At 56.9% G+C, this 22,103-nt stretch overlaps 1 protein-coding gene across 2 annotated transcripts; it reads left to right on the forward strand.

Moving 5' to 3' along the window:
• The first annotated feature begins 229 nt into the window (after positions 1-229).
• CDH24 (cadherin 24) lies at positions 230-20,231 on the forward strand. 2 transcript variants are annotated; one of them, XM_077314141.1, is made up of 12 exons: positions 230-378; positions 8,158-8,473; positions 8,979-9,273; positions 11,184-11,303; positions 13,130-13,297; positions 14,817-15,007; positions 15,598-15,851; positions 15,986-16,122; positions 16,912-17,033; positions 17,133-17,247; positions 17,705-17,953; positions 18,727-20,231. In XM_077314141.1, exons 2-12 carry the CDS (start codon positions 8,255-8,257, stop codon positions 19,239-19,241), a joined length of 2,385 nt encoding a protein of 794 aa, XP_077170256.1. In that variant the 5' UTR covers positions 230-378; positions 8,158-8,254; the 3' UTR covers positions 19,242-20,231. The 2 variants fall into 2 exon arrangements, with proteins under 2 accessions (XP_077170256.1, XP_077170257.1); XM_077314142.1 differs by lacking the exon at positions 230-378 and having other exon boundaries at positions 8,265-8,473; positions 11,184-11,260.
• Positions 20,232-22,103: the final 1,872 nt, after the last annotated feature.

Here is a 22,103-nt window from a genome sequence, read left to right on the forward strand (position 1 = left end):
TCGGGGGGAGGGCGAGGCTGGTCCGGAGGGGTCTCCGTGCCTGGGGGAAGTTGCCCTCCGACTGCAGACCCAATTTGGGCAGGGGGGGGCACTGTCGCAGTGCCCGACCTGGATTGGAGGGGGGGGGCGCGGTGGCTCCCTGATGGGGGGGCGGCCTCATCCCTCCCTCCCCCCTCCCTCCCGCTCAGACCGCCCCCCCCGCCCCCCTCCCGGGAGAGCGAGCGAGCGAGCGTAGTCGCGGCGGCGGGCAGGCGGGCGGGCGGCGGGCGAGCAGCTCTGCAGAAGCGGCGGCCGCCTCCCGCAACCCTCCGCCGCCGCCGCCGCCGCCGGGACCCCCCCCCGCACCGCGCCCCCCCTTCCGGAGCCCCGCCGAGCCAGGTAGGACCCCCCCCCCGCAGGGGAGGGGGAGGGGGCGCTCCCAAGTGGGGAGGGGGCAGGAGGGACTGAGCCCCCCCAGCCCAGGCTTGCCTTTTGCAATTTTTTATTTTGGGGGGGGGGTTGGGGGGTCTTCCAAGCGCCTTGTCGCCGGAGTGGCCGGGGGACGCCCCGGAATCCCCAATTGCAAGAAGTGCATCAAGGGGGGGGGGCTCATCTGCCGCCCTCCCCCTCCCCCCCTCCCACTTTCCGGGTCCGCTCCCCAAACCCCCGACCGACCGACCGTCTGGCGGGCGTCGGGGACGGAAAGTTTCACGAGGGACGTGCCGGTTGGGGACCGGGTTGGGCTCCGAGGCGCCCCCGCCGGGCTCCCTGCCTCCCTCCCGCCCGCCTCCTGGCGCGCCCTCCCGGCGAGACTTCCCCCGCGGCGGAGAGCAGGTGGGCGGCTGGCGGGATTCCCGGCTGGGCTGGGCGCGGGGGGGGGGGCGACGGCGAGGGACCCCCAGATCCCCCCCCCCCCGCCCTCCGCGGCGCTCGCGCCCGCTTCCCGTCTGTCTCTCCGGCGGCTCAGGGGCGCCTCATTCGGAATTCCGCTCACGCAGCCCCGGGTCGTAAATCTACCCCGGGAGTCTCAAGACTGCAGCGCCGGGGAGGGAGGGAGGGAGGGGAGGGGGGACACCTGCTGGCACCGGCGAGGAGGAGGAGGAGGCTGGAGGGGATCGCCAGGTGTCCCTGCCCCCCCCCCCAAGTGCGCCTCTTCCCGCATCCCAGATGCTCAAACCTGGCCCAAATGCCTCCAGCTACCCTGCAAGACCCCCCCCCATCACCTCCCAGCCCTTCTTGATTCAGGCGCCCCCCCCCAATGTCCCATCTTGCCCCCCTGCTCCCTAGGGTAGAACCCCACATCCTGTCCCTTGGCTTTCACCCCCCCCCCTTCACCTCTCCCCCAAGGCGTCCCTTCCCCAATGCTGGGGGAGACCTGTCCTCCTCAAAATGCTCCACGGGATATTTGGCTGCCTTTGCTTGGGCAGCCCTCTGATTCAATATTCAGTCCTCCCCCTCTCTTGGCCTTGCTCCCCCACTGTATTGTGACTCCCCCATGCCGGCTCATCCTTCCACACCGCCTGCAGAGACCTTTGAATTCTGGCAGACGCCGAGGAACGTGTAGAATTGTCTCCTTTGCCTGAGCGGGGAGGGGGGTGATCAGGAGGACATCTAGTCTGACCCCTCTCCCCAGAGCAGGATCATCCAACTCTTCCAATGCAGATCACAGTGGGCCACCCCTACTGTCCCTTTGCGGCTCCTTCCCCTCTGCCCGGAGCCCCCTTCTTTCCCCTTATCCCACGTTGATCCCCTTCCTGCCATGGGTCCCCTTCCCCACATCTGAGCCCGGCGCGCAAATGCGCACACTCCCAGCTTCAGCGCCCCCACCCCCCTGTCGCTTGGAGTCAATTTTCTGATGAGGCGAAATAAGATTTGTTGAGTTTATTCTCCTAGGGTCTGGGAATAACTAATCCTAAAAAATCCGCTTAGATTTGAAGGGGGGGGGAGTGGGAGAGCAGGCTGGAGGGGGAAATGCATCAGCAGAGGCAGGAGGGGAGGGGGGCTGAGCAGAAGCACAGAAATGGGAAGGGGAGGAAACAGAGAAGAAACTGTGGGGGATTAATATTCCATTGTCAGGGGGCCCATTCGGACCTATGGATGATTTAAGCAGTCATCTAGGAATCCTTGGGTGCAAATCTCCCCTTCCTTCCTTCCTTCCTTCCTTCCTTCCTTCCTTCCTTCCTTCCTTCCTTCCTTCCTTCCTTCCTTCCTTCCTTCCTTCCTTCCTTCCTTCCTTCCTTCCTTCCAAATTAGCCTATTAAAAACGTTAATTTAAGCAGCAGTGGTTTACATGCAAAATTTATATGTGGACTTTTCTTCTTTTGAATATTTATGCATATAAATTAAAAGCCGAGCACTTTCCTCCTGCAGACGTGTGGGGAGGGTGGGCCTTCTCCCATGCGCAGCTCCTAAGACTGTTCCTCTGCCCCTGTGTCCTGGTGGAAGGAGATGCTCTTATGCCAAAGCAGGGGGGCATTTTAAGGTGGTGGTGGGGTGGGAGATGTAATCCGAGGAATGGAGTCGGAGGTTAGCCGTTGCCCCCCTGTGATCTCGAGCAGAGCTCTGGCTGGCTCTGTTTCCAATCGCCGGATGATGCTCTGCACAGGAGCGGGATCCATAAAACAGTTGGCAACCCTTTCGAGGAAGAATGGACGGAAGCCCTGGGCACGGTGGCTCGAAATTGCTTCAAGCCGATTAGGATGGGTGGCCGTAATCGGTGCCTTTAAATCGGGATTAATTAATCCAGGATAAATACCTGCTTCCAAAACGGCAGCCCCTGCTGCGGAGGAGAACCAGGCTTCCTAGATATTCCCTCGTTGGCACACTGGATAATTAATATAGATCATCTTTCTGCGCATTTCCTAGATCTGTACAATGAAACGGGGGCGGGGGGAGAAATGCTCCATTGACTTGGACTAGACCGGACGTCGGAGCTTTAAAAATTGGCCGCCTGGCTTTCGGTTGTTCCACATGAATAACGTTAATGTGTCACATTCCAGAGTAGAAGGTGTCCACAGGTGAAAAATGCTCTCAGTCGGTGCCAGATTTCAGCTCCTAACGTGGACGGACTCAGCCAGGGGACTCAGCCACAGAAAGAGGTGCTCTGAGCATGGCCAAAGTGCCCTCAGTGGAGCAGAGCTAGGGTGCGGGCTGGTTGGCGCTTGAGTCTGGACAGAGAACAATCCCAGACGGGGCCCTTCGATCTCCCGGGGAAGGCTCTGAGGGGAGAGAGACCGTTTTAACCCAGGAGCGAGGCGGGGTGCCTACGGAATAAGTCATTTTTATTTCGCTTTGAGTCATCTGGAAGAACGGCCATCCGTTTTGTGTGGCACAGGCAATCATTAGCACAGATTAGAGCTGCCACCCGGCCAATCAAATGTGCATTGAAAGAAGAGGGGGGGGGGAGAGAATACTGCCTTTTGGCACTTTTGAAAGACTGATGGTGCAGATTTTTTCAATAGGAGGGTGACCGTTGTGTTCGAGGGGCCTGCTAATCCACGGCCGCCCTTTCCCCATTCTGTATCCACAGGCCTTGGTTTTTGGCAAGGCCTGCCCTTTTTGAACGTGGGCCGAAACCCTTCTGCAGTCAGTAGATTTGGGTGCCAATTTAGGGACGGGGTCCGAGTCCGGTTGCGCCTTAAAGACCCCCCAGTTCTGACTCGGAAAGCTTCTCCCCTGGAAACCTTGGGGTCCTTAAGGTGCCCCTCGGGCTCAAACCGTGCCCTTCCTCTGCAGAGCGGTACAGCTAGCCCTCTGGGATGATCCGATGGTGCCGTCGACTCACAGCTGACTCATGGGGGTCCGCTGGGGTTTTCGGGGCCGGGGCCGTTCAGAGCCGGTTGGTTCGTCCTTGGGTGCTCTGCACAGCAGCTCCGAAGATCCCCGGTGGTCTCCCATCCAAGATCCAGCCGAAGCTGCTCCCGCTCACCTTGCCGGATCCGATGAGACCGGGTCATGGTTCGGACAGCCGAGGAGCCGCTGTCATCTGGGCCGGAGTTCTGCCCCCTCCGTGTCCCTGCCTCCCTGGCGCTGAGAGGCATGCGTGTGCAGAACGCGGTGGCAGGAGCTGGACTGCCAAACTCGGTTTACTGCCAGTGGAGAAGGGCAGGCCTGGGTGGGGGGAGGAAGCAGCCCGGCTAACTAAATATCCAGCGGCCACCCAGGGCTCTGGACTATCCTGGGAAAGGCCCGACACTGAAGAAAGGGGATTTTCACAAGGGCAGGCTGGATTCCGGGTCCAGACGCCGGCCTCGCTGCTCGATAACCGTCCGGCCCACGAGATCCCTCCGGAAGCCGCCTAGCAGGACTTTTGAATCGGGGAGAAGACGCTGTTTTAGCTTAAACTGAAACGTAGCGTGGGTTGATATTTGTCCTATGCGCCGGCTTTTTGGAACCTGCCGTTGGCCGCCCTGAGCCGACTAGGGAAGGGTGAGACGTAAAAACGAAATAATGTCTTATTAGAAACGTCACGCGGGAAGGGGAACTCCCTGCTGACCGGCATAATGGACTCTTGACCCTGCTTTGCCTGGCCCGGTTGGGCGATTCTACTCTGGCGACGCCTGTCTGGCCGCTGCCAGCTCCCATTAGCGAGAGCAACCTGTCGCTTCGTCTGGGGACAAAAGGCAAACGGGAGAGACAAAGGCCGGGGAAGAGGGCCAGGCCCAGAACCGGGGTGGAGAGTGCCGTCCAGTTGCCAATTTACGGTGACTCGCCCAGAGGTGGTTGGCCATCACTTCCGAGACCTGTTGAGGTCAGCCTTTTGTGGGCCGTCCAGGTCAAAACAAGAGACAGGAGACGGCTTTGCCTGGTGGGGTCTCCCTGCTTCAGGGCGGACTAGCCTGAGCCATTTGTGGTGTTGTGGTTCAGAGCGGCAGCTGCTAATCTGGCGAGCCAGGTTTGATTCCTCACGCCTCCCCATGCAGCCAGCTGGGTGAGCTTGGGCTAGTCCCAGCCTTGATAGCGCTGTTCTCACAGGGCAGTCCTTCCAGGGCTCTCTCAGCCCCACCCACCTCACAGGGTGCCTGTTGTGGGGAGAGGAAGGGAAGGCGAATGGAAGTCGCTTTGAGACTCCTTCAGGCAGGGACAAGTGGGGTATAAAAACCAGCTCTCCTTCATTCAGGTCAGGGCCACAGTTTGACTACTCCTGCTCTAGCGTTTCTCTGAGGTGTCCCACCCAAATCCGAGCAAGGGCCAACAGGACCTGGCTTCTGCGATCTGGCAGGACTGGGCTTGCTGGGGCTGGGTGGCTGAGCGACTAAGAATATTAGAAGGGGAGTTCTGTCCCCCCCTCCTTGTCTGGACTCTCTTATCTTCATGTAATTTAAACCTGTTGCTTCCTACCCTTATCCGCGGCTGATAAGGCAAACTATTACTCTCCCTCTCCTGTTCCCGACATCCTTTTTCCAGTATCTGAAATCTGTCACCTCCGGATAGCCTTGGAGGAGGGGGGAAATTGCAACCTATCCCGCTTTCCTCAGGGACTGGCCAAAGACATTTGGGACTGGAGAAGCCTGGCTCTTGGCCCCAAGGCCCCCCCTCCCCTGTGCTGGGGCAACATCCAGATGGTGCACAGGGCTCTTTGCAGACAAGGGCTCCTTCCTGGGGAGGGGAGGGAAGGAAGGAAGGAAGAGAAATAGAGGGAAGGAAGGAAGGAAGGAAGGAAGGAAGGAAGGAAGGAAGGAAGGAAGGAAGGAAGGAAGGAAGGAAGGAGAAGAGGATTCAGGGCTAAGGGAAGGAAGGAAGGAAGTGAAATAGAGGGAAGGAGGAAGGAAGGAAGGGAGAGAGGGAAAGAGGAGGCAAAGCAGCCTCCCAGGGGCAAGGGGAGGATGCTTTGCATAAGTTCAACTCCCTGTAGTCGAAGGCTTTGTCTCCCCCCTCCACACCCCTGTTCCCATGCCAGCACATGAAGCCACAGACCCCTGAGCGCATGCATGTATGCACCCAGCCAGCCATCTCAAGGCTAGAATTCGGCCCCTGCAAGCACAGAAACGGAGGCCAGGAATCCAGGATCAGTCCCCAACTCATCCACCCCCTCCGGGTGTCTCAAATTAGATCAGCGGGGGGGGGGGATAAGAAGACCCCTTTGGACCCGCGCCCTCTGCCTCCTTGCGCACTCCCCCCCCCTGCTCATTTCCTTGCTGTTTATCTTCGTTTCCAATCAATAAGGAGCAGCCGAGGGACGGACTCTGTTGTCGTGCGGAATGAATTGTGGCGATTAGGGCGCAGGGAGAGAGCCGTGCGGCGGGGGGCGGGGGGGGGCTGTTGGGCGCCCCCTCCAGCAGAGGGCACCGCAGAGGCATGCTGAATGGTGCTGCTGGGATAGGGCAATTCGGGGGCCGAGGGGCGAGCAGGGTGGCCACCTTCCAAATTGGCAATGGCTGGGCTGGAAGGTGGACTGGGGCCCAGTGGGACAAATTTGGAGCCTGGGGTCAGGACAGGTTGCCGCACTAGTCTATCTGTAGCAGTAGTAGAGAGCTAGTCCGGGAGCAGCTGAAATGCTGACAACATTCGTGGCAGGGGAGGGGCTTTCGAGAGTCACGGCTTGGATTCGCGCTCTTTTCTACTGCAACGTGGGTGCCAACTTCCAGGTCGGGTCTGGAGGTCCCCTGGAACCACAGCTCCTCTCCTCTGTAATCCAGCTGCCCACATTCGGCATGGGGCCTTTACCACCAGACTCCTTCCTTTGCTTTTTCGCCCCTGGCCCCAACCGGGTGGGACGCTCTCCCTGGTGAGACCAGGGCCTCCCAGGACTTGAAACAGCTCTGGAGGGCCTGTAAGACAGAGCTCTTCCGCCAGTCGAAATAACACCAAACCAAGAGTCCCCATATAAGGATTCGGGGGTCTTGTAGCACCAGGGCCAGTTTAAGGATTCACGGGGCCTTTGCAGCGGGGCCTGGTGGCCTTCCTTGTGCTCTGACAGCGGGACACCTTCCCAGGTATCCCCGGGAGCCTTTCCTTAGGCTGCCCCCACATAACTCCAGGAATTTTCCCACCCTGAGTCGGCAACCATAGCATGGCTCTGTGCTCCACGGCCCTCGACTAGAGAGGACAGTGGGCTTTGGTTCCTTGCTACCCTTGACGGAGGAGGCACACGCCCGTTCCCTCGAGGTCCTGCCAGTGCCACGAAAGCGGGGAGATTAACGCGTCTGAAATATCTTGTCCACGAGTCCCTGGTGCCCGCCACCGTCCCCGTTGTCCTCTGTCCATCTGCACCACTGGGTCATACCGGGTACTGGGGAGGGGGGGCCATTTCTGTTTCCAAAAGACGTACGCTCTGAGGCCGTTTGCCGGTCTTGGGCCGCCCTTGCCTGTGCCTGCGTTTATCTCTCTGTGTCTGTCCTTTCCTGGCTCCATCCATCATTTCTCTCTCTTTCTCTCTCTCTCTCTTGTCTCCGGGGCGGCCGGGGGAGCAGGACCTGAGGGGAATGGAGAACGAGAAAGTGAGAACAAAACGGAGAGAGAGAGAGAGAGAGAGGGTGGGGGGAGGCGGGGAGAGACAGGCGGAGGGGTAGATAAATAATCTGCACGGATGGACGGATGGATGGGCAGATGGCTCCGATGAATAGTTAAGTGCTGTCTACGGACAGGTTGGTGATAGGCAGGCGAACGTGGAGACGGGCATATTGAAGATCTCTGCGGACAGCTGGATGACGGCGGGGGGAGAGTTCGAGGAGATGGACTGAGCGGGTGGGGAGAAGACGGAAGAGGGGAGGGGAGCGAGAGAAGGCGGCCGCCACCGAGGGGTGAGGAGTAGAAGGCAGCTTTGAGGCACACCAGTGGCGGGTTTTGTGGTGCTGCGGGGAGGTGGGGGGCGCCGTTTGTGGGTCTGGCATCCGAAGGAGCCTCCACATTTAGAGGCAGTCGACCTCTGAGCCCCACGGCCGGGGGAGGCTTCGGCTTCGGCTTCTGTGCCCTGCGGTTGGCTGTCCGGTTGGCCTGGTTGGCCGCCGCGTGAGACGGAATTCTGGACTGGAATCAAGGGCTGGCCAAACCGTAGCGCTCCAGAGGTCCAGGGACTACAAGTCCCATGAGCCCCTGCCAGTTAACCATGCTGGCAGGGGCTCATGGGAATTGTAGTCCACTGGGGCCTCTGGAGAGCCGCAGTTTGGCCAACCCGGGGTTTATGCGACGGGTGGCTAGCTCTTGCCTAATGCCCATTCTTCTCCTCCAACCCAACAGGTCCGCCCAGATGGGGTAGTCGATCCTTCTTTATATATGGGCCGTACTGTCGAGTGGCGCCCTCCGCCGCAGGAGGAGTGAACTGCAGGGTCGAGCCATGGCTAGCTTTCTGCAGCTCCTGCTGGCCTGGCTGGGAGGCTGCGGCTGCGTGGGCCGGCTGGCGCCCCCCAGCCAGGGAACGAAAGCCGGGTCCTTCCGAGGGAACGTGTCTCAGCGCTGGGAGCGGCCCCTGCTGAGGTCCCGCCGGAGCTGGGTCTGGAACCAGTTCTTCGTCATCGAGGAGTATGCCGGACCAGAACCCGTCCTCATCGGGAGGGTGAGCCTCCTGGATTCGGTCTGGAGGGTGGAGGAAAGAGGCTGGATTGGCAGGGATTCCCAGCTTGGCAGGGGACATTGGACTTGCAGGGTTCCTTCACTTCTTCCCCCTTTTCCCTTCCTTCTTCTGCGCGGCTCGTTTGTGTGCCCTTTGTTCCCAAGAGCCTGCAAGCAGGGGTCCCCAAAGTGGTGCCCGTGGGCGCCGTGGCACCTGCTGAGAGCTTGGAGGTTGTACATGAGGTGTTTTCATAAGCTGGGTAGAACCCAGGAGACCTGATTGGCTCTGCAGGTGGAAATTACATTGCTTTGGTGGCAAGTTTAGTTCTGCCCTCTTTCACAGAGGCTACCAAGTAAACCCAGGGGGCAGGGCTGGGGGAATCCAGAAGCCCTGGGGGCAAATTGTGTGCAAACCTGTGAGCCCTGGAAGGACTTGTGCGCCTTGCGCACACCTGGCCACCGCGAGGTCAGTGCCGCTCACCCACCTCTCTGCTCTGTTTCTCCGACAGCTCCACACGGACGTGGACCGTGGGGAGGGCCGCATCAAGTACGTGCTCACCGGAGAGGGGGCGGGCACGGTCTTCGTGATCGACGAGAAGACGGGCAACATCCACGTCACCAAAACGCTCGACCGGGAGGAGAAGGCCCAGTACACTTTGCTGGCTCAAGCCGTGGACCGGGCGTCCAACCGGCCCCTGGAGCCCCCGTCCGAATTCATCATCAAAGTCCAAGACATCAACGACAATGCGCCGGTCTTCTTGCAGGGCCCTTATCACGCCACGGTGCCCGAGATGAGCAACGTGGGTGAGTGTGGCGCGTCTAAACACCGGGCAGCCCCCTTCCCGTTGACCCACAGAATGCCCTTCAGTGCCCTTCCGGGGCAGAAGGACATCTGGAGCGACACCTGCAGGGATTGGCAGGCCTGGGGAATGATTCATGAATAATACAGGCGTCAAGGACACTCCGAACTGGACGGCGAACATCTCGGGGCTGTTTCTCCACTTCCCCGAAAAGGAAAAAATGACAGGGAGAAGCTCAATCCAGCTGGGCCTGTGGCGTGCTCAGAGCTGCCTCCCCGCCCTCCTCTTGTGCCCGCTCTCTGCGGGAGAAGCCAGGAAATGGAGGCAGGAGAAAGCTCTCCTGCTGAGTCCCAGCGGGAGGCGAGTTCAGATTCGTCTCCTCCTCGCCTCCCCCTGTGGGAAAAACACAGAACCCGGAGGGAGAAGGGCTCGTTCTGCCAGGGCCCCGACAGAATGGGATCGTCCACCCCTCCCCTCCTCTCTCCCAGGCAGGGTCTGGGGCCTCTCTGTCGGCTGCGTGCCTCCATGTGCTTTCATGTGCGAGAGGGGACTGGTTTGATTTTTCTGCCTCGGGCTGCTAACCGCCTGCAGCTGGCCTTATGGCTTGAGTGTCAGCAGCCATAAAAGTTTCAGGGAGAGCCACGGCGGGGCCAGATCTTGTTTCTCCCACAACCCGTTCCGGATTCCTGCCGGCGAACGAATAGGTACAAATCGGGATCAGATCTTTTGGAGCTGCTCCCGTCTCTCGTGCGCTCCTGTTCACAAGACGGCTCGTTTCGGAGCGCCACGGGGGCCGTGTCTGCCCAGAACTCCTTCGGGCCCTGCAGCTCGTATCTGCAAACGCCAGATGCAGATTTTGGTTGTTGCTCTGCTCTCCCCCTCCCTGTCCTGTGATCCGGGGCTGATTCCTGATGGGCGGGAGGTTAGAACAGTGACTCAGACAGAGACCTAATGCGGAGTCTCGTCTGCTGCATCTCTGCGCTGGTGGGGGGGGGGCTGACCCAGTTGCACCCCATGCTGACTCCCGGCAGAAGGATCCGTCCTCGGCAGTGGCTGGTGGATGGGAGCAAGCTCAGTGCAGTGACTCAGGCACGGCAGGAAGCCCGCTGTCGGGGTGGGTATTTGGGGAGGCACAGGTGTCTTGAATTATTTATTTTATTTTTGCAGCAGGCAGTTTGGCAGCGGAAATTTTAGCTTGCCTGTAGATGGCGTCCCCTCCGCACGCATTCGTCTGCGGCCCCGTCCGGGAGCTATTCCCACCCTCACTTGCTCTTTCGGGTCTCCGTTGCTGCTGGGTTTGTTGTTTCATGGCTGCTCTTCCATTTTTAATGCGTTTTATTGATTGGGATTTTTATGGAGATCTGAGAACTGCCTTGCCGACTCTTTCGAGCCACGCATAGCAGCGGAGGTCCAAATGGCAACGAGGAAAATGAATAAATCAGGGCCTCGTCAGACACCCGAAACTACCGGATGTGTCGAATTGTCGTCATGCATGGATTCTGCCTTAGTTGCTTTTTATACCCCGCTTTTCACCGCCCAAAGGAGTCTCAGAGCGCCTTACAAACCCAATTCCCTTTCCTCTCCCCATAACAGACACCCCATGAGGGAGGTGGGGCTGAGAGAGCCTTGATGTTACTGCTCTGTGAGAACAGCACCATCAGGGCTGTGAGGAGCCCAAGGTCACCCAGCTGGCTGTGTGCGGCAGAGCGGGGGATCAAACCTGGCTCACCAGATTAGAAGCTGCCACTCTTAACGGCCGCACTGCCTTCTCCCTGATGGGCCGCCCGCAGATGGTAGCTCAGCAGCCAGGCTAGTAGGCCTGCGTTCCCACATTACGCCACACGTGGTTGTCCCCGAAACCTTCTGCAGGCACGTAGCGCTCTGTTCTTCTTTCGCTCTCGCCCCTTTCCGCAGGCACATCTGTGATCCAGGTGACGGCCCACGATGCGGACGACCCGGCCTACGGGAACAGCGCCCGGCTGGTCTATACGGTACTCGAGGGGTTGCCGTTCTTCTCCGTCGACCCCCAGACGGGTACACAACGGGGAGGGGGGATGGAGGGCAGCATTACAAACATCACCCCATTGTGCTGGGAAGGAGAGATGGGGGGGAAAGCGAAAGGCATCAGACTCTTGTGGGGTCTGATGGGTTCAAATGGGTTTGGAGCATGTTGTGAAAATCATAGAACCATAGAGTTGGAAGGGACCTCCAGGGCCATCTAGCCCAACCCCTGGTAGAATGCAGATACCAGTTGAGCTTGGGAGAAGATGAAGAAGAAGAGTTGGGTTTTATATCCCGCTTTTAAGTCTCAAAAGTGGCTTATAACCGCCTGCCCTTCCTCTCCCCACAAAAGGCACCCTGGGAGGTAGGTGGGGCTGAGTGAGCTCTGAGAGAGACTGCTCTGTGAGAGCAGAACTATCAAGGCTGTGACTAGCCCAAGGTCACCCAGCTGGCTGCCAGTGGAGGAGCAGGGAATCAAACCCAGCTCGCCAGGTTAGAAGCCACTGCTCCTAACTACTACACCAAGCTGTAAACACAGATCTGGTAGAAATCTATTTAAGCTCATGCCCTCCAGAGACCTGCACAGCATACTCAAATAAGGTCCCCCATCCACCCCAGGTCTGCACCTCATGTTTCCGCAGCCCAGTCCTGACCTTCAGAGGTCTGCTCAAATTAAGTCTGGGTTAGAAGGGCAGAATTCTTGTTGTGAAGGTGCTGTAGATGCCAGTCTCCAGGTGAGGCCTGGCGACCCTCTGGAATGACTACAGATCCCCAGAATACAGAGATCAGTTCCCCTGGACAGTGGACTTCATAGGAGTAGACCCACGAAGGTGCCCTGTCTGAAAAAGACCACCCTTCACCTTCCACCCCCAAAGAGCCAGGAACTTCTTGACCCAGAGTTGGCGTCCCTACAAGACACTGTCTTCTTCGGATGAGATTGTCGCTCCTCTGCCTCGTACTTCGAGACCGCTGGTGTGGCAGATCTATCATCATCTGAAATCCAGGGAGTGCTATGCCAGCGTTCCTGGGTTTGGGAGTGATAGATGAGCGCGCTGGTATTCATTAACGGAGCAGGGGTGTATGTGATTAGAGGAAGTGCTTCAAGAAGATCAATCAGAATTCCAGGTGCCTCTTTGTCTCTGCGGAGGAGGCTGTTCGCTTGCTGGTGGCCACCTGGTCCAGCTTTAACTCCGCTCCCCATCCGTGTATTCATTCATAGGCTCACCGGATCGATGCTCTTCTCATTCATCCATTTTGTCCCTTGCGGAGAGGCCGTGGGTCAGTGGTAGAGCCTCTGCTTGGCCTGCAAAAGGTCCCAGGTTCAATCCCCGGCATCTCCAGTTGAAAGGACCAGGCAGGGGGGGATGGGAGAGACCTTGACCTGAGACCCTGGCTCAGTGGTAGAGCCTCTGCTTGGCATGCAGGAGGTCCAAGGTTCAATCCCCGGCACCTCCAGTTGAAAGGACCAGGCAGGACGGGATGGGAAAGACCTTGACCTGAGACCCTGGCTCAGTGGTAGAGCCTCTACTTGGCATGCAGGAGGTCCCAGGTTCAATCCCCGGCATCTCCAGTTGAAAGGACCAGGTAGTAGGTGATGGCAAAGACCTCTGCCTGAGATCCAGAAGGGTAGCCATTGCCATCTTGAGTAGATAGGAGTGAACACGATGGACCCAAGGTCTGATGCAGCATAGGTTAGATTTTCTGCATCTCGGTTTCTTCATTACTCACTCTTCTTAACTGCGTGGGATTCACCATGATTTTGGAGTGGGGGGGTTTCCGCATCCATCCATCTGCCAGCCCTTGTTCTCTTCGCTCTTTCTGATACTCTCCTTTCTCCTCTTGCTCCCTGGCAACGGCAGGCGTGATTCGCACGGCGACCCCCAACATGGACCGGGAAACACAGCCGGAATTCCTTGTGGTGGTGCAGGCCAAGGACATGGGGGGGCACGCGGGGGGCCTTTCCGGAAGCACCACCGTCACGGTCACCCTCAGCGACGTCAACGATAATCCACCCCGCTTCCCACAGAGTGAGTTGGAAAAATCGAGTCTTTGTCACGGAGTTCGAAATGCCGGTCAGCTGGGGAAACAGAGGCAGCCTTTTGTATCCCGAACGGGGAACTCTAGAAGAAGAGCTGGGTTTTATTACCTAAAGGAGTCTCAGAGTGGCTTATAATTGCCTACCTTTCCTCTCCCCACAACAGACACCCTGTGAGGGAGGTGGGCCTGAGAGAGCTCTGAGAGAACTGGGACAGGCCCAAGGTCACCCAGCGGGCTGCGCGTGAAGGAGGAGTGGGGCACCCAACCCGGTTCTCCAGATTAGAAGCTGCCGCTCTCAACCACGACACCAGGCCCCTTCAGATTAGAAGGAAGGCCAACCGGCTGAGCCGGCGGGATCAAAGTGCCAGGAACAAAGCAAAGAAATTGCCCAGCTCAGCTGCAATCTTCACAGTTCATCAGTTAATTAGTTTTACTAACTACGGCCTGCGAGATGGCTCGGAGCTCAAGAGACCTTTGGGAGGCCTTCGATTGCAGCGGCCTACCTGCTTAGCCAGGCTCCTTAATGACGCTCTTTGCGAAAACAAGCAAACGGGGCCCAAAATAGACGTTCCCATCTAACGGCCTGCTTCAGTCTGCTGTTCACACGGAGCGCTCGGCGATCACAAAGGCTTTAAAAAGGCAGTTTGGAAACAGGGTTGTGAACAGACGCCAAACCTTTGCTATGTCCTCCCCAGGCTCTATGCCTCTGAGTTTGTGATAAATAAAGTGGTTTTATTATTTTTTAATTTATTTTTGTATTTCTATACCACCCTTCCCCAGAGGGCCCAGGGTGGCTTGCCTCAATCGTCATAAATAACACATGAAATCAAATAAAACTGCTAAAATCATACAAAAGCTAGAATGGTTAGCATAAATCTCAGAAAGATTTAAAATTCCAGATAGGCGGCCTCTTTAGAGAGAGAAGGCATGTAGGTGTGTTCTTTCTTTGACCCTCGGTGGAGTCCTTTGTCCTCAAGTTGGGTGTGTTAAATAGGGAGTCCAGACTTTCAATGTCATTAATTGCTCCGTCTTACAGGCCCTGTAAGATTTGGATGGCCACTTATGAGCCTCTTGTGGTGCAGGGTGGTAAGGCAGCAGAAATGCAGTCTGAAGCTCTGCCCATGAGGCTGAGAGTTCGATCCCAGCAGCCGGCTCAAGGTTGACTCAGCCTTCCATCCTTCCGAGGTCGGTGAAATGAGTACCCAGCTTGCTTGCTGGGGGGTAAACGGTAATGACTGGGGAAGGCACTGGCAAACCACCCCGTATTGAGTCTGCCGTGAAAATGCTAGAGGGCGTCACCCCAAGGGTCAGACATGACCCAGTGCTTGCACAGGGGATACCTTTACCTTTAACCTTTACCTTACAGGCCCTGTGGAACTGTTTAGGGTCCTTGTCGCAGGGAGCATCATTCTGGGTTCAGTATTATTAGTTATATATATGTGTTTCTTTGTCTCTCTCTGACGTGTGCACGGATGTCTCCTATGGTTTCTGTTCCTTCCCAAACCTCAGGCTCCTACCAGTTTTCTGTGGTGGAGACAGCACCCCCCGGCTCGGCAGTGGGGCGGCTGCGGGCTCACGACCCTGATGAAGGGGAGAATGCGGTGCTAGCCTACAGCATCCTGGATGGAGGAGATGGCGCAGAGGCGTTTGCCGTCCACACTGATGCGCTGGGGCAGGATGGAATCATAACTGTACGCAAGGTAGGCCATCGAGTCCCCGTTCTCGATGAACCTTGGATTTCGGGGTCCCTGACCCTTCTTCCTCCCTACCCCCAGGGATCCCCTCTACCCCTGGGCAGTGAAGGACAGGAGCAGAGGCTGCTGAACATGTTTGAACGAAAGTGGTGGTGTAAGGGATAACATATGTCTGGGAGCGGCTGCCAAGGGAGTGCTCAGGAAATGGGGTTCAGCGCCACCCAGAACAGGTTGGACTAGATGACCCTCGAGTAGATGACCAAGGGGGTTGGACTAGATGACCCTGGGTGTCCCTTCCATCTCTGTGATTCTATGAACAACAAGGTTTTGGGAGGATGAGCTGCAAGAGTCAAAGCTCCCTTTGACACCTTTGGCGCTCGAAAGTTCGTACTTCGAAAGTCCGTACCCCGAAAAATATGTGAATAGACTCAAACCGAGCCGTTCTACGACTGACGGATGCAGCTACCCTCTGAAACGACTCGAACCTGTTCTTTCTCATAGAATCATAGAGCTGGAAGGGACCTCCTGGGTCATCTAGTCCAAACCCCCTCCCCTACGTTTCGTCTTGCTCAAAATCTTCCTGCCTTTTGCCCCAGCCTTTGGACTTCGAGTCCCGCCGCTCGTACACGTTCCGCGTGGAGGCTACCAATACGCTCATCGACCCGCAGTACATCCGCAAAGGGCCCTTCAAGGACGTGGCCACCGTCCGCATCACGGTTGAGGATGCCGATGAGCCCCCGGCTTTCTCGCGCCCGGAGTACCGGCTGGCCATCTACGAAAACAGCCCCCCGGGCACTCTAGTGGGCAAGGTGACGGCCGTGGACCTCGATTCCCCCAGCAGCGTCATCCGGTAACGGCAGAGGGCTACCGTACACGTGGGGGGGGACTGCTGGTTGTGTGTAGGTGTGTGTGGAGTGACAGTGACGCCCTTGATTCCTGGTTGCCACGACAACCTGAGACCCCAGGTTCCCCCCCATCTTCTAGATACTCTGTCCTGCCGCACACGGACCCCGAGCGCTATTTCAGCATCAACTCCCAGGACGGGACGATCCTGACTTCAGTGCCCCTCGACCGGGAGGTGCTGCCCTGGCATAACTTGACCGTGGTGGCCACTGAACTTGGTAAGGGTCAGGTGGGTTTGCAAGGGGAACGCCCCACTTGTGGGCGAGATTCCCCCGTTGGCCAATATTGACCCGACGTCTTTCTCCTCCTCCATGTCCTTGTGGCGGTCACTGCATGTTGGTTGGCTTGTTTCCTTGCACCTCTCTGCCTGCTCCCTCCTGCCCACATCTCTGCCACTTGTCATATGGGCTGTGGCACATCCATTTTATGGGATTGGTGGTCTGTCGTTGGCTCCACTGCATGGGCTGTTGTCTCTGTGGGAACTTATGCGTTCTTGCACGTGGCTGCTCGTCGGCTGTGTTCTGCTCGCATGGGATGGCTTGCTGGTCGCATGCCGGTCACGTGATGTGGGTGGGTGTTCTGTGCCCATGCTACTTCCTGCATGCTCCTGATCATGGCCGTCGGGTGCCTGTCGGGGTGCGGTGGCATCTCACTGGCCCGTTCGTTCCCTGCACCTTGTCTCTCTGCCTTCTTCCTTCTTTGCGGCCGCTGTGGTTCCGTGGCCACGGATGGTGGTGCGTGTCCCACGTGTCATTCTGTTTCATTGGCTTCCGCCCGCTGCAACTTTTTTGCCTGGGGTGGGTGGGCTGTGTGCTTTCTTCAAAAACGTGGCTCCGTCTACTCCTTCGGATAATCCACTGTTGCTCGTATGTGCCGGCTACATGTCATTTCGCGTCTTTCCCGCATCGGACTGGGGCGTACCACACCCGGCTGTGTTTCATTGCGTTGCGCTGCGTGTGTGCTTTTGCGTGACATCTCTTTTCCACACACCCCTCTCTTGCTATCAGACAGCCCCGTGCAGGTCTCCCACGCCCAAGTGGCCATCCAAATCCTCGACGTCAACGATAACCCACCCCAACTGGAGTACGGCTACGAGCCCTTTGTCTGTGACACGGCCACGCCCGGTCAAGTAAGTATGTGCCGGCATGCCGGAGCGTAATGGGCTTGAGCGAGAGACGACCGACAATTATGAATTTGGTTCCTCCTTTCCCGTCCTCTCTCTTCCCAGTTGATCCAGCTGATCCGGGTGATGGATCGGGACGAGGACGGGAACGTGAGCCGTATCATCATCCGCTCCCCGCTTGGGACGAGGGAACCCAACGTGACCGTGCGAGACAACAAGGGTGGGTGTTGCCCCCATGGCTGACTTCCCCGCTCTCCACATGTCCATGGGCTACAATTCCCACGAGCCCCTGCCAGCAGTGGCAGGGGCTCGTGGGAATTGTAGTCCGTGGAAAAGTGGAGAGCCACAGTTTGGACACTCCTATTTAGGAACTTATTTAACAAATTAAAATGGAATTCCTTCGCAATGCAACTGGCCCTCCAGAGAAGTTAGAAACTATGCCATGATTTATTTAAGGACTCGCTGCCCTCACTGCTCTCGGTGTGCTTGGCCCCTGCATTTCTGGCCCTTCCTCACTTTTGGCTGTTGTCTAAAAGCAGGAGGTCAATGAGTGCGTGAACAGCTACATCCCCCAAAATGTGTCAGAAACTTTTTAAGCAGCAGATTTTTCCATGCCTCACCTGTCAAGAACGGCCTTGAGGAGGGACCTAGATTCTCCCTTCTGCCTCCCCCACCAGATAACTCTGCGTCTCTGCTTCTCCGTGCTTCTCGTCTGCCCGCACAAGGGGGATCCCTGCTGGTGCCCCTGGAGATCGTGGACGGCGGCTCCCCCACCCGCACCGGCTCCCCCACTCTCACGGTCAGCATTTGCCGGTGTCGACGGGACGGGGTCATGCACTCATGTGGGCCGGAGGCCCTGGGATCTCCCGCCGGCCTCAGCACAGGAGCGTTGCTTGCCATCCTCGCATGCGTCGGCACACTTCTTGGTGAGAAAGGGCGTGGGGTCAGCGGTCTCCGACCTTCGGTAGCCCGTGGGCAACTTCGGACGGAGGGTGGTGTGCGCAAACACAAAATGGCTGCCACAGAAGGCGGAGTTACGCACACAGAGGAAACCCAAGTGCAGGGAAGAAGAGGGTTAGTTAAAATAATACCCTAGGAGTGAGGGGTTAGAGAGCATAGAACAAATGCTCTTAATAATGTCAGGCTCTGTGGAAACAAAATAATCTCCGTAGGTTGGTTGAAACGGTGGCGTCCAAGTTACTGGGGTGGGAGAGGACCTGCAGAACCGTGGGTGTGCAGAGACCCTGGATTGGACTTCCAGCAAAAGCAGGATACAACCTAGCATGGATCTCCCTCAATACGGAAAGGCAACTTTGAATGGCGACGTCCCAAACGGTGGGAGGAGATGGGAGGAGCTTAACAGAAAGGGAGGGGCACTGAGCCTTCCCCAGAAAGGGCAATGACTGGAAAGAAAGAGGAATTGTTTGTGTCAAAGGTCGTCAGTCTGGAATTCCCAGATTGTAACCACAGAGAGAGGAGCTCCACCAATATCGGGAAGGTCAAATAGTACGGAAGCCCAAGGACCCAAGAGTCTTAGGGAGGGATGCGCTGTGCTGAATCCTACATAGCACTCCCCCCTCCCCAAAAAGGAGAGAAGCAGTGTGTGAGGGGTTCACATTCTGTCTGACTAACCCCTACTCATCTCCGCCTGCTTTATTCCCGCCACGCCATCCGTGTCTCCGTGCCAATCCCCCTCCAGCGCTGGTGCTGCTGTTTGTCGCCCTCCGGAGGCAGAAGCAGGCGGCGCTGCTGCCCTTTGAAGAAGAAGATGTCCGCGAGAACATCATCACGTACGACGATGAGGGCGGGGGCGAAGAGGACACCGAGGCCTTCGACATGGCCGCCCTGCAGAACCCGGACGCCGCCCCTCCGCCGCCGCAGCAGCGACGTCTCCTCCGGCGTGACGTGCTGCCTCGCCCGCTCTTTCCGCCCTCCTTGGCCACCCGTGTCCCCCCACAGCCCCACGACGTGGCCAGTTTCCTGGCTGCCCGCCTGAGCGAGGTGGATGCCGACCCCTCCGTCCCTCCCTACGACTCCATCCAGGTGTACGGCTACGAGGGGCAGGGCTCTTCCGCCGGCTCCCTCAGCTCCCCCAGCTCCTCGTGCGCCGGTGACAGCGAAGCGGGGGGATACGAATATCTGGAGGAATGGGGGCCCCTCTTCCGAACACTGGCCGAGCTCTACGGGGCCCCAGACGGGCCACCCCCAACTTGAAAGAAACCGTGGGTGGGGGGGAACCACGAAGGCGGAACAGCACTATCTCCCGTCCCTCTCGATCCCTTTTGTGTTCGTTGTTCTTTTCCTCCCTCTTCAGTTTGCTGAATTATTCGTCCTCTGTTGAAGCTGTCCATGATTGGAGAACGCTTTTTTCTTTCTCATCCCCGTTTACGTCGGTCTCTCTTTCCTGGCTTCTGTGTCATTCGCATTCTTTCCTGTGTCTCTTCCTACTGTCGCTTTGCCATTGTCAGTCCCGCCTCTCCCCTGCTTCTTCCGCCTTTACTTTAAATTATTTTTCCTTCGCACTCTCTCTCTTCTTTCTTCCCCCTTGATTATCTGTCCCCTCAGCTCACTTCACACATTCCCCTCGTTTCTTTGCTGTCTCCCTTTGCTGCGTCCTTGCCTAGGTTGCTCCCTTCCCACTCAAACAGCCTTTTTAAAAAATCGTCTTTTCCGTTTCTCCGCCTTTCACATTGTCTGGGTTCACATTGTCAGGGTCTTCTTTTCGCTCCTCTGCTTCTCTGTGCTGTGTTGATTATGTTTTTCTCCCCTTCCCTCGGCCCTGTCCCCCCAAACCCTATATAAATTACTCTATGCATTCATTCTCTCCCAGCGTCCTTTGGTACCAAACTCTCTCCTCACCCAAACCCTAACTAGTCAGACTTGCCAGCATGGACTTACCTCTCATTTAATGTACGGCCTCCCATGACGTGACCGGGGAACTGGTCAGCCCGGGCAGGGGGTTTAAGTGCCCCACCCCTTCCCAGGACCTCTGGACCTCCCTGTCGGGGCTGGTAGGGTGGGTGCCGGACTCAGCTGGGACTCTGCCCCCTGGATAAAGCCCTCCTCTTCAAATTCCACACTGGGACTTTCTGTATCCAGGACAATTTTATTCCAGGGAAGCCGACGCATAATTAGTATCAGGTGGGGGGGGGGCATCCATGTTATAATTTCGTAATAAACAATTTATTTTCTAAAAGAAAAGCATTTCAACGTGAGTTTTCTGTCTGTGAACTCTATCTCCTGAGTTCTGTTGGAAGCCAGGATAAAGGCTTGGCTCCAGCCAAGTCTAGACATTGGGGTCTAATGGGTGGACACCAAGGTATGTGCGACCTTGCTTTGCTAGGTTCTTCTGCCAGTCCTAGGAAAACAGAAAAGAGCCAAAGTCCAGCAGCCCCTTCAAGACGACAAAACAGGTGGCTTTCAAAACAAAACAAAAACAAAAACAAGCTTTCATGAGTCCTGCTCACATCTTCAGATTGTCTTGGAAGGAAAGCTGCAGCTTATTGAACTTTTCTTTTAGCTAGTTTTGAAGGGTGGCCCTATTAGTTGGCAGTGGAAGAAGAAGAAGAAGAAGAAGAAGAAGAAGAAGAAGAAGAAGAAGAAGAAGAAGAAGAAGAAGAAGAAGAAGAAGAAGAAGAGTTGGTTCTTATCTGCCGCTTTTCTCTATCCAAAGGAATCTCAAAGAGGCTTACAGTCACCTTCCCTTCCTCTCAACACAACAGGCACCCTGTGGGGTGGGTGAGGCTGAGAGAGCCCTGAGATTACTGCTGGGTCAGAACAGCTTTATCAGTGCTGTGACTGGCCCAAGCTCACCCAGCTGGCAGCATTTGGGGGAAGCGCAGTTTCAAACCCAGCTCGCCAGATTAGAAGTCCGCACTCCTAACCACTACACCAAGCTGGTATCACCTCAAAGGCCTGCAAGATTTTCAGGGATTTTAAGATTTCGAGTCTCAAAGCTCCCTCTCTGACACAGGGAACCTTTGGCTGTTTGACAAAGGGGCTTAGGCCCTCAAAAACTTATCATTCTGGACATCTCGGCCTCTCAGACCCCAATCTGGCTCTTGTGGCCAGGCATCCTTTTTACAGATGCACCAGAAGTCTCCGCTGAAATATGCTCAGGCGGTCAAATCCTAAAGCCTCGAATCCAGGTTCGTTGCGAGGAGTGGGTACCCAAATATCTCTTTCCCTGCGTCCTTCTGATCCCAAATTTGAAAAACACCAAAACAGACTGGACGTGTGGGATGCCGCCTCCGAGACAGGCTGATGTATTCACGCTGGCTGCCTTTCGTGGCCTTTGGACCTGGCTGCTCACAATTTGGTATGAAAAAAAACCCTGCCAGCAGAGGATTCTCCTCAGGTTACCGATGAAGTCGGATGGAGAGGCCTTTCAGGGTCTGAAAAACAACCCCCGGGGGCTCGAATTAAAAACAACAACAACGCAGTACTTGAATGGCCCTGAGGTTGAATTCAGAGTGAGTTTAGGGGTATCGCCAAAGGGAGAGCAGGCGACTTCTGAGGTGGCTGTTCGGGGGGAATTCTGCCCCCCAGAATTACAGCTCTCTCCCCAATTACGCTCTGGCCTCTTCCCCACAGCGTCTCACCCCAGTCATTTGACTCCTGACCTGTTCCTCAACTCCTCCCCAATCTGGGCACCTGGGGGCAGCCAAATAAGCCTGCCTTTCCCCCCTTGCCTCTCCCTTCCCTTCCCCTCCCCTCGGTCTCCCCCCCTCCAGAGACTTGCATTTCTTCCCGCTGCTTGGAAATCAAAAATGCCACAGGGGAGGAAATGAACCAAAGTTGCCCCTTCTTTGCAAAACGCTGGAGTTGCTCTTCACCGGGGATCAAAACTGCTGGCCTGGCGGTTCGGCATATCCGGACAGCACTCGGCCACCTTGATGCAGAAGGGCGAGCTGTTGGGTTTGTGTGTGTTTTTTTTTAAACACAATAATTTTTGCAGAAAGCTGTTTACTTCTCGGCAGTGTACCGCCAGGCGTAAGCCCCGCAGGTCAACGGGGAAAGAAACAATAATGTCCCCTTTCAGAAACCGTTTGTGATATTATTGCAGTGAGGCAGAGG

This window comes from Paroedura picta, chromosome 16 (genome assembly GCF_049243985.1).
Source record: "Paroedura picta isolate Pp20150507F chromosome 16, Ppicta_v3.0, whole genome shotgun sequence".
NCBI lineage: Eukaryota > Metazoa > Chordata > Lepidosauria > Squamata > Gekkonidae > Paroedura > Paroedura picta.

What these genes read in the sequence shown, in the direction of transcription:
- CDH24 (XM_077314141.1), top strand. Translation starts at nt 8,255, where the DNA reads ATGGCTAGCTTTCTGCAGCTCCTGCTGGCCTGGCTGGGAGGCTGCGGC. An exon ending in TCCACCCCGCTTCCCACAGA is followed by an intron (nt 13,298 to 14,816) that starts GTGAGTTGGAAA and finishes CCCAAACCTCAG; the next exon opens with GCTCCTACCAGTTTTCTGTG. An exon ending in GACCGTGCGAGACAACAAGG is followed by an intron (nt 17,248 to 17,704) that starts GTGGGTGTTGCC and finishes CTCCCCCACCAG; the next exon opens with ATAACTCTGCGTCTCTGCTT.